General features: G+C 38.2%; 1 protein-coding gene across 2 annotated transcripts in view; it reads right to left on the reverse strand.

Annotated features, from left to right (window-relative positions):
• Positions 1 to 12,064, reverse strand: part of slc30a7 (solute carrier family 30 member 7) — an 84,556-nt gene that overhangs the window by 42,274 nt on the left and 30,218 nt on the right. For both annotated transcript variants that reach the window (XM_067990579.1, XM_067990581.1), the window contains 3 exons: positions 11,817 to 11,969; positions 9,505 to 9,561; positions 9,167 to 9,302 (listed from right to left, as the gene is read on the reverse strand). In XM_067990579.1, the coding sequence (XP_067846680.1) occupies positions 9,167 to 9,302; positions 9,505 to 9,561; positions 11,817 to 11,969 (346 nt within the window). The remainder of the gene's footprint in view (positions 1 to 9,166; positions 9,303 to 9,504; positions 9,562 to 11,816; positions 11,970 to 12,064) is intronic.

Below are 12,064 nucleotides of genomic sequence, written 5' to 3' on the forward strand. Positions count from 1 at the left end.
ACTGCAGATTCTCCAACATTCGTACATGACCACAAATCAGCCAATATCTCAACAGAACAGACTAGAACCTCAAAACAAAAAAAAACTACAGCAACAGCTATGATTTTAAGCAAAAGGGTGTGATTGCTGTAAACAGGATACTTTTAATAATTTATGAAACATTAACTGTCGACTATCTAAAGGTCGAAGATAAATCATCACAGTTATTTATTCCAAACTGCCAAGTACCCCACAGAATATTTTCTGTGAACAGACTGAATTTAGAAAACCATGTTAACATTGCAATCTGTAACAAGGTTTCAAGCAAATATACAAATCTGAAACACTGGGTGTTGCCTAACCAATAAACCACAACGGAAGTGTTTTTAAACCCTGCACATTGTAAACTTAAAAGCCTTCTGAGAAGTCACAAGCAGACTATAGCTATGAAACTTATAATCGTTTCAAACAAACTAAATTCCTCCAACAGTGCAACTGGAAAGTATGAAATTATTTGCTACTTTTGGTACCATTAAAGTCTTTTAGAAATGTTATTCCTTTTGTCGTCTTCATTTAACTCCAGCTTCAAAACGTGGGGTGTGCTCCAATTCAAATGTTACATCTTCAGCTATCAGAAACGAGTGATTAATTATAAGATGTTTTAAAAAATGTACAGGTGTGATTTCATAATCAATATGAACTTCACAACCAACTCTTCCAGCAGTTAGAGGTCAATTTACATAACCACAGCCCCTCTGATCCTGTTAGAGCCACGCTACAGTGAGGCCCTTCATACTGAAGCTGTTCTTGTAGTTTGAGAACACAAATCATGCAAGGTACATCAGAATTGTAATGAAGGGACTACAACAATTGGAAAAATAAATCTCACTAGTTTTTTTTTAAGTAAAGTTAGAATATCACTAAGTATTAATGAGCTAATTGGAATAGGATGTCAGCTCTCTTCTGCACCTGAATTAAGTGATCTGGGAAAGTGCAGTTAGAAGGAACACAAACATCATTTGCCCTTTTTAGGTGAATTTTGTTCATCTTTGAGGTCAGAGATGTTAGAGATGTTAATGTTGGGAAATGTAACGCCCTTACATTTCAGGCACCGGTGTCAGTGTTAGCCACTCCAAGACTAAATTGTATTTTTAAAAAATTTGTTCTCTGAACATAGGGCAAACTGGCAAAGCAGCATTTTTATAGTCCATCCCTAAATGCCTCATGAAACTCATGCCTCCTTGAATTCATGCGGTCTTTTTCATGGAGAATGCTGCAATTCTTACAGGATTAGATACACAAAAAAAGATTGCTTTACGCCGTTCAAACAACATGCCGTAACACACTTTCTGACAAATGGCTTGTATTGCACCAATGTGACACTTTTCCATTTTTCACACCAGCCATTTGTGGCCTGAATGATAGTCGATTTTGTACTGGGTATCTATGCCAAGTAGGGAATACATTGAGATTGCTCCAAAATTGCCAGTAATAGGCGTTACTGTGCCATGGTAAACGAAATTGCATGGAGACTTGTTCCAAACTCATTCATTTCAAGCAAGATCCTTATAGGCAAGGGGCAAAGAAGACTTTCATGCCATCGGTCTGGATTTGAAGCCAGGTCCTTGAAGTGGAAAATGAATGTCTAAATCGTTGCACCATCCAGGCCTCTACTTCCATCCAACACTTTAAATTTTAGCTCATATTTTATCAATAGGCATTAACGGACCCTCAAAGGGTGAATTAAAAAACACAGCCCTTCACTGTTGCTGCTAAATAGTTATTGTCACAATCACAACGGTAATGCTAATTATCTGTGTTGCTTTTAGTTCTAAAACTTTAATCCGCAACAGCTTTAATGTTACTGAAGGCAAGCTTTCTAGCCGTTAATGCATATATTGATTGTGATGCAAAGCACTTTACAATTGTTTTAAGACCCACTTTGAAAGAATTTCAATATTTTGTGAGCTTATAAAGAAAGAGTGGGTGTTTTTATAGCCCAGGCAACAATTAAGGGGATACTAAAGAATTTTGACGACAATTAGTTTTTCACAGTAGAGATTATGAACCAAGAAGGCATGACTGCATTGTTAAACGATCATGAAGATGGTATTACATCTTACATTAATTTCTTCAAAGATGGTTTGGAAATTAAAAAATGTTAAATCTGCTGCTACTTGCAGTTAATCATGTTGAATTAATCAATCAATCATAATGGCCTGCTGCTTCCACTCATTTTATCTGAATAAAATATAACTGGTGTCATTTTGAGCTGATTGATTATTAGGAAATGGAGGCATTGTTTTAATGTTTTCTTTAAGTTGTAACAAAGTGCATTAATCCCCTTAAAAACTCAATGTATAGTCATTGTTTTACACCAAATGTTCCGTTTATACAGGATTATTATTCAGTTTGGATCAAGTGGATTTGATTCAAACTGAAAGTATTGGCAGAGTCTACCCACAACACTATCCCAACCCACTTCACATGACAGGCAGCATCAAGTCACCAGCCCAACACATGAGCAGTGGTTTTCTCCTCAGACACCAGGTGCCCAGGGATTCGAATAACATTGTTTATGCCGGTCTGACTTCCCCCAGATACACGTGCAGTCAACTTTAACAGCAGCATCAGAGGAACTACAAGTTTCATTACAAATCAGTATGATGTGAAACTGCTTAAAATTTAGAACAATTACAGATTTATAGCGATAGTAGAAACGGGGCTGGATGTTCCACTTTTTCCAAACAGTCTTTGAACATTCAGGATTCTAATCTGTTATTATATTGTCTTTTCATCTTTGGATTTATAGATAAACACAGAAAATAAATTTAACACAGGAAAGCCATTATAACTTTTGAAAACTAAACACAAGATACAGACAATGCATTACTTTTCATAGAATTTACAGCACAGAAACAGGCCATTCGGCCCAATAGGTACATGCCGGTGTTTACATATTTCTTCCTCCACCTCCTTTTCACTACTTCCTTTTTGTACTGCTATTTAAAAGTGGCAAAACCAAAGCAACATTAAAAAGGTGCTGGGGACGAGCAAAGGGAACAAAGGGCATTAAACAATCAAAGAATTGATGTTGTCTCACAAACTGCATGCCACCGTGAGGCAGCAATTCTTTTCAACTTGGAAAAGAATTTCCAAAAAAGTACAAGATGCATAATCCAAAAATGGACACTGAGCCAAAGGAGATATTAGGAGGGGTGACCAAAAGCTTGGTCAAAGAGGTGGATTTTAAGGAGGGTCTTAAAAGAAGAAAGAGATACAAAGGGGTTTAGGGAGGGAATTCCAGAGCGTAGGGCCTAGGGAGCTAAACGCACAGCTGCCAATTGTGGGGCGTTGGGAAGGGGATTGCATAAGAGGCCAGAATCAGAGCAGCAGAGAGTTTGGGGCTGGGGATCGAGGGTCTGTAGGAGGTTACAGAAATAGGGATGGGTGATGACATATTAGGATTTAAACGCTTAAAAATAACAAACTTGCATTTATACAGTACCTTCCACGACCTCACGACATCCCATAGTACTCCACAACCAACATCCTTTACAGCCAATTAAGTACTTCTGAAATGTAGTCACTGTTGTAATATAGGGAAACGCAGCAGCCAATTTGCACACAGCAAGGTTCCACAAACAGCAATGAGATAAATGCCTAGATAAATCTGTTTTCGATGGTGCTGGTTGAGAGATAAATGTTGGCCAGGATGAGAATTTTAAATTTAGGGTGTTGGGGGAACCAGGAGCCAATGTAGGTCAATGAGAACAGGGTTGATGGGCGAGTGGGACATTATGCAAGATAGGATAAAGGCAGCAGAGTTTTTGATGAGCTGAAGTTTACAGATAAGTGGTTATTGGAGCTGTTCAGGAATTTTGCCCTATGGATATGTGACACTTTGCAGATGAACTAAACAAATAGTGCCATACTCGAGGTTTCACAGGACTGAAACAGAACAAAGTTTTTTTGCAAGGACGCTGCACTGTAAATGTTAGTACAGAAATGTATACAATGGACCAGAATTTGCTGTCAAAATAACGGTGAGGCTAATGGCACTCGCATTATTTATGCGTAAATGGTACAGCTTCAGGCGAGGGGCAGATGTGCGGTTAAACGCAAATATCCAAAAGTTACAGTCTGAGTTGTGCCGCCCCACTGTTCGCTTTGCGAAAATGGCATCGCGCTGTCTGCCTCACCACTGAAATGCACTGAATGGTGTGAAGTTGCTGTATTTGCATGGTAGATACGAACTAAACCCGCTACAGAAAAGTTAAGTACCTTTTTAAACACATGATAATAAATGTTAATTACTACCAAACAACCTCCCAGGCACTGAAAATTAACTATTACAAGTGTGGAGACTCATTCCTTCAGGTATTAATTGTTGGAGATTTTTAAAAATATAAAATTTTAAATTTAAAAGAACTTTTCCTTTGTCTCTTTTTTTTCTCTCTCTCTTAATGCAATCTTTCTTTCCCTCTCTTTATTTCTCTTTCTGTACCTGATTAGACATTGAATTCATCCACTCTAATTTACACTTCCTTCTTTCTGAACTTGTGTTAATTATTTCTCAATCCTTCAATCTGGTTGGTTAAGGAAGTACACTGTTCACTCTGGTCCCCGATGCAGTTTCCCTCGCTGTGCTATTATCAGCTCACACTTTTAGCAACTTTCCATGTAAAGAAGTGTAAAAACCTAAACTGCAAGGGCAAGTCTAACTAACGACAGAAGCCGTTAGATGCTCTGCTACAGCAAAATCTGGGCCAATGCTTTTTGACCCCTTAATTATTCTCGCAAAATCAGAAAAAATTTTATAAAATTTAAGAAGGCTTGAATTAGAGAGTTCAGGCAAATCTTTTGTCAAACTATGCCGTTTTTACTTCACATTACCAGACTCCATGCTATTAACTAATTGGAACTGACAATGAACATCTGTAAGTGGTTAGGAAATAAAAAATGATGCAGATTGTGAAATAATGAAATTTGTTAAGTACAAAATTATTTTTCCTGTGGGTTATAAAAATGCAGAGTAAGTGATGACTGCACAAAACGTGACAAAAGGATAATTGAAGGCTACATTTAGACCAAAATCCAGAGCTTGATTTACACACTAGAGGTGTTCAAGGCTCACCTGGTGATTAGCTGGTTATTTTGGTCAAATCTCACAGGAGGAATAAAAATTATAATTTGCATTTCAACAGTTTGACTTAAAAAATATTTGTACTGAGCAATAACTTTTCCAGTTACTAAGCTTTCTATAGTGCCTTTAATGTACAAAAATGTTGCAAAGAAGCGCAAGGAAAAATGGATGCTGCGCCAAAGCAGGAATGATCAATACCCAATAACATAATAACAGTCACCTATGTATCTTAGATAGGGGCTTAGATAACAAATGAGAGAGTTTAATTGGTTTATAAAGTTAATCTGGACTCCCATGACTTTGTTACTATCTCACTCATTCCTTGCTATTCGCTTATCTTCAGCCAAAAGGTCTGCAAAGCAACCTGCTCTCATGTTAGCTCCATGGTGTCTTGTTCTATATAGGAAAATTTTCTTTAAAACTAACACAGCTTTTGCAATTGTTCCCAAATTCCATGACATTTTCAGGACCATTCACGATCACGCATGGTCAGAGAATGAGATCTACGCTGCAGCACTCTGCTCCTTATGTGAGGTAATTGCTGCCCATTGGTACAAACATAGGCCACAATTTACAGGAAAATTCCATACATTATAAAATCATATCCTGACTAGTCAGGACAGGGAACTGCTGATCTCTGCGTGGGAGAGCTGGGAGGATACAGCCACTCTTAGTGTGCAACAGCTGGAAGTCATTTATCTCGTGGATGTGGCCTTATGCAGCTCAAAGATTCCAGTCTAGCTTTGGGCATGTATGTGTGTGAAATTGTAGTAGGGGGTGGGGAGAGAAGGGAAAGAGAAAGAGGAGACAAGAGAGTTATTTGGCTAAGTGAACGAGTTGGTTCTTATGTAAGCAGAATATTTTTGACTTTATAAGCCAAATGCCAGTTCCCTCAAATGGTTCCTACTTCAATTTTTAAAAAATTGTCTCAGGCATACAGCAGTTAACTCTCCAACACTTTGCAATTAACTGCTTGGAAAAGGGAAATAATTCCTCTGAAATTACCCTCTCCCTGGCTTGCTTTTCCTGTCCCAGATTCTGTCCTGAAAAATTATACAACAGATTTTAATAGTTTTTTTTGGGGGGGGGGGGCGCACAGATTATTAAACTAGTTCCAACTAATTACCAGGAAGCACACAATTTTTATTATTTCAACTAGTTTTTTTTCCGGTTTTAAACAAGAATAAATTTGAAGGATCAATTTAAATTCAAAACTAAATGAGAACGCAAGTGAGTGCAAGCAGGATAGAGAGCTGTTACATGCAAGATAAAGAAAAAAATGCTAATTTTCACCACACCTTCCAAGACTGCCACCTGTATGACACAAAGTATACAGCAACATAAAACAATATGTAACCAGATAAGCAGAGAACAGAGTACTGCTACAGCCAAGAGACAGTAGCAATGAGAGGCCTTCGCCAAAATAAAATTCTTACATTTAAGTGAGGCAATTTCAGTCCCGTTTCCATTTCACTCTGCTTAAATCTCAGCAGAGTACCACTTATTGTAGTACTAATGTTGTCAATAGGATTTCAGTGAATCAAAAGAGAGAGTGAAATTTTCATATTATATCTAACTGAACTGAAAATCACCTGGTAGCACAATTAAAGATTTTGTTCTTCCAAACTTGGGTTACGTTTTGAGAGTGTATTATGATTTATACAACACTAGCATAAAGCACTGGTTGTTGGTGAATTAAGCTTACCACACATTAAATAGAGTTGACTTGATTAAGATTTTTCATAAAGTGGATTTGTATGTGGACACTAAATAAGTCTGGTAACACTACTAAATACCAGTCACACGATGGGGGTACCAGATACAATGAGTGCAGCTCAAGTAAAATTAAAATTGCCAGCATTATGTTTATTCCTGTCCCAGCACAAAGCTCAAAAGGATTTCTAAAATGTATTTGTGTTTTTGAAGAAGTTGTTCATAGACTTCTAGAAAACTTCTATTTATATGGCCCCTTTCATGTCCTCAGGATGTCCCAAAGTGCTTTACAGCAATTAATTACTCTTGAAGTGTAGTCACTGTTATGTAAGTAAACGTGGTAACCAATGTCTGTACAGCAAGCTCCTACAAACAGCAAATGAGAAATTAACAGTAGATCTGTTTTGGGTAATATTGGTTGATGGATGAATGCTAGCCAGAACACCAAGGGAAGCTACCTGCTCTTCAAATAGTTTCATGGGATCTTACACGGCTACCTCAACAGGCAGATGGGGCCTCAGTTTAACATCTCATCCGAAACACAATATCTCTGAGAATAAAGCACTCATTCAGTACTGTACTGCAGTATCAGCATAGATATATGCTTCATTCATGGAGTGGGGTTTGAACCAGAAACTTTGGACCAAGAGGGAAGAGTGCTATCCTCGCCCATCTTCTGCATAAATCAAAACACAGGTTCAACCTAGTTTGGAACATTATAAAACAAGGGCCTATTGCCAGAGCAGAACCAGTGCTAGAAACAGACTAGCAAAAGAACTAAACTGTTAATAAACCTGAAGTCTAGACTGACACACTTAGTTGAGTAAGTTCACTTAATCAGTAAAATTTCTTCAAAGTTCAGATGGTGGGTCTAGAACTGAAACATTAACCCCTCTTCTTACACAATGGGCCTGTTATGTATTTCAAACATTTTCTGTTTTTGTTGTGATCATTCAAACCTCAGCTTTGAGCATCCCCTAGTGGTAACAACCATTTTTGCCATTAGTAAAACTGCTCTCCTGCAGTTCGTTTCCCACATGAATATTATTATTCAATGTGGGAACGAAGTGCAGCAGTTTGTGGTAGATAATAGAGCGGATTTTATTTACACTGTATAAAAGGATGTGACAAAACAGAAAGGCGAGTATTTAGAAATAAATCAAGAAACTAAAATCTGATACAATATGTAACTTATAAGAACATAATAGCAGCAGGAGTAGGCCATACAGCGGCTTGAGCCTGCTCCACCATTCAATAGGATCGTGGCTGATCTTTGACCTCAACTCCACTTTCCTGCCCGATCCCCATATCCCTTGATTCCCTTAGAGTCCAAAAATCTATCAATCTCAGTCTTGAATATACTCAACAACTGAGCATTCACAGCCCTCTGGGGTAGAGAGTTCCAAATATTCACAACCCACTGAGTGAAGAAATTCTTCATCTCGGTCCTAAATGTCCGACCCCTTATCCTGAGACTATGTCCCCTAGTTCTAGACTCTCCAGCCAGGGGAAACATCCTCTCAGCATCTACCCTGTCAAACCCTCTCAGAATCTTATATGTTTCAATGATTCCTCATAGGACAACCCTCTCATCCCCCTTTCAATCAACTAGATTGATTCCTGGGAAGAAAGAAAAAGTGCTGTCGTGGGATAAAACTGGAGGCAAGGAGAGTGAATTTATACCCCTTCCTACTACTGCTTTCTGCCCTTCAGCTGTTTGCTGACTTTAATCAACAATTTACTTTCTGTGCACTTAATGCATTTGCCAACTGTATAGATAAGTTTAAAAAAAAATAAAAACTAAAAAAAATGGTGGAAATCGAAGGTCAGAAAGGAAATGGGGAGGATGAGGATACAAGATTGATGGAGGGAGCTGGCAGTGGCAGATTAAGAAGGAAGATTGGGAGGGCAAGTGGTCAAGTGAGATTGGCGTGAGGAGAGGGGAGGCTGGAGGCTTGGTGTCTGGGTGTCAAAGTATGTTGGAGAACAGGGGTAGAGGACAATGGAGCCCATCAGTTTTCACCCAATGCTGGTAAATTGGTCAAGAGAAGCCAGGACCTAAAGGGGGACAGGAAAGAAGAGCTTGGTATGTGAATACCTAACCATTAGCATGATGGAACTAGGAATGACAGGAGAGGTTTTATTGGAAGTGCGTCCATGTACCCCACACACACTGACTCCAAGCACATTTAGTGTGAGCTTGTCTACACCAATTTAACTGTATTCTATTACAGTCGCTATGTGACTCTATGCTGCCCTGCAAGAACTCTCACAGAAACACCCAACAAACTAACAAAACTAGAAACACAAAAACTCCAAGTTACTCACCTTATTCCTATGAGGAAAGAAATCAACATGGAGCAGATAGGATCTGCTATCATAAGGCCATAGTTCTGCATCAGAAGAGCAGATATTATTACACCTATACTGCCAAGTGTGTCTGCCACAATATGCAGATAGACTCCTATAATGACAAGAGGGGAAGACATAATTTTATGATTTTAAGCAATATCATTTTTGATTTATATTACTGAAAACCTCCTACATTTAGAAAATGAACAATAAGGTAAAAAAAATTGCTTGTGCAGTTTTTTTGATAAAGGAATAATGAAGTTCAGCTTGAAGAGTTAGTGAAAATTTTAATGCAAAATGATCAATTCACAAACCTTCTAAAATCTGTTTACTGGATCCTTTTGCTTTAAGGGTATCACATTGGTGATCTTCTGTACAGAAAAACATAGTAACCATAGTTACAAAACTACAACATATGCATTGATAGAAGACTTCCAGTGAGTTACAAGGTAGTTGCATAATTGAGAGTTCCAGGAGATATCAAAGAGCAGTTTGTGGCATCTAAATCTTGATGTCTATTTGCTTAACTGAGTCACTGGTTTTGTAACTCAATGGTTAAAGACAACTTCAGCAATTATTTTGTGAAAAACTACTCAGGTGCTAGCTTGAAATCAATAAATGGAATTGATTGCATTTAGTCTCTGGATATCAGCATGTGCACATTACTGATCATACAACTGTAGTAAGGGGTTTATGCATAGAGCAGTGAAAAGGGCAAGAAACAAGTTAAAAATGTGAAATGTTGTTCCCCCCCCAAATTGCAGTGCCCCCTTTAATTCGTGCTCAGCTGCTATCTTCCAGTATAGCTCAGATATAAACTGGATGTAGTTTTAAGTGTTCTGTAATCTATCAGCTTCATAACCAAACACAGAGTGCCACCAATAGAAAGATTAAGCATCAGGTTGTTTTACACATTGGCAAGTGATTTACAATTGTGCATAAATACAGAAGATTTTTTCCTCAGGGTTTTCCAGGGTTGGACATACCAGGAACTGCATGTTTCACTCATGCGCATTTGCCTCGTGTTAACAGAACCAGAATGATTGATCTAATCTTTAAACATAAAGTTCTAAATTGTCGGAAATATGCTCAAAATCATTAGCTGCAAACTATATACTTAGCTTTTCCAATAAAAAAGGCTCTCTTTCCCAAACATAGTAATTAAAATACTATTTCTCCTCCTTCTGTTTCTTAAGGTATTACATTGTGCGGAGGTATTCTTCCGTGCAGATCTTACACCTTCCAATACCTCACACAAATGGCATTGCTTATGTGTAGCTAGGCAGTCAACATCAGTAGACCATTTGAACTAGATTCTATCCTCTCTTTTGCATATATTCACACTTCAGCAGGCTTATTAGACAGCAATCAGGAACAAGAATCCTAGTCAATTTGATCATCCCCACCTCAGGGATGCTAAGACCAACTAAAAACAGCTGCCCTGGCCGAAATCAATTTGCTCAGCAAAGACCAGCGATCAACCCAGGAGCCTTCAAGGTCTGCAGGGCTCAGAACACCACTATTGGTGCATTTATCTATTGAGCCATTAGGTAGTTCTTAAGATCACACTAAGTTTATGCCATTACAACATGTTTTGTCTCTGTATTGCAAGTGTTACAAAAATTAAGATAGTGTATCGCTTTAGATCATAATTTCATTCTGATCCAGCAGAGGGACCTGGGGTACAGGTCCACGTCTACAAAACATTAAAGGCAGCACCTCAGTTTGACAACTGTAAAAAAAAACTAATAGAATTCTAGGTTTATCTCAATAGGTATAGAATATAAAAGCCAAGAGGTAATTATGAGCCTATATAAAACTTTAAGACCTTAGTTAGAGTATGGTGTGCAATATTGGGCTCCACATTATGGGAAGGATATTGAAGCTTTAGCGAGGGTACAATGCAGATTCACTAGGATGCTGCCTGGTATAAGGAAATACAAATACGAAAAAGACTTGACACTTTTTTTTTTAAGAATGTTGCAGATTTGGGGGCGATATAATAGAAGTGTTTATTATAAAAGGATGAGACAGGGTAGCTAGAAACAGACTGTTTCCAGTAGTTGAAGGGTTAAGAACAAGGTACTATTGATACTAGTTTAAATGTGAGAGATTTAGAATAGAAGACAGGAGAAACTTCAGAGGGGCTGTGGAATTCACTTCCGGGGTTACTGGTTGAGGGAGAAATTGTGTCAACATTCAATATTAGATTGGATAAGTGGAAGAAGGAAAAGGGGTTTGGGAACAGGGTGGGTAAATGTGATTGGAACTGTTTGCTCATGTGGAGGGTTGGACCAAATGGCATGTTTGTGTGTTGTGGCTTCTATGTGACATGGTCAGTATTTCAGAGTCAGTCACAGCCCACTAGAGTAAACACAAAACCTTTCATTCCCTGAACTGTGCTTCATAAATACCAATCATCTGATACTTGACACCTAACAAAAATGAACCCATTTTATCCCAAGACATTACATAATAATAATGATTATCTTAGTGGGATATGTCACTGGAGATAAATCCAAGGACAGAACAAATTAGGCATTATGTCAGTTTTCTGACCAATAAACAAAACATTCACCAGGTGCAACTTCAGATTCATGAAGAGAACTGGCAACACATAACTCACCATGACAGTGCTCCTGAGCATGGGAATGCCCATGCCCATGGCTATTACCATGGGTATGTACAGATCTGTGTTCGTGACTGTGGCTGTGCCCATGTTCTCCGTGACTCAGTCCAGGAATTCCTCCATTGAAGAGTGAGTGACTATGGCCATGACCTAATGCAATAAACAAAACACAGTAAAGCTTATTAAAAACTATACATGTCTTTGAATGTGAATATCAAACTTAAATACAAACGAACAAAGCCATC

This window comes from Heptranchias perlo, chromosome 9 (genome assembly GCF_035084215.1).
Source record: "Heptranchias perlo isolate sHepPer1 chromosome 9, sHepPer1.hap1, whole genome shotgun sequence".
Lineage (NCBI taxonomy): Eukaryota > Metazoa > Chordata > Chondrichthyes > Hexanchiformes > Hexanchidae > Heptranchias > Heptranchias perlo.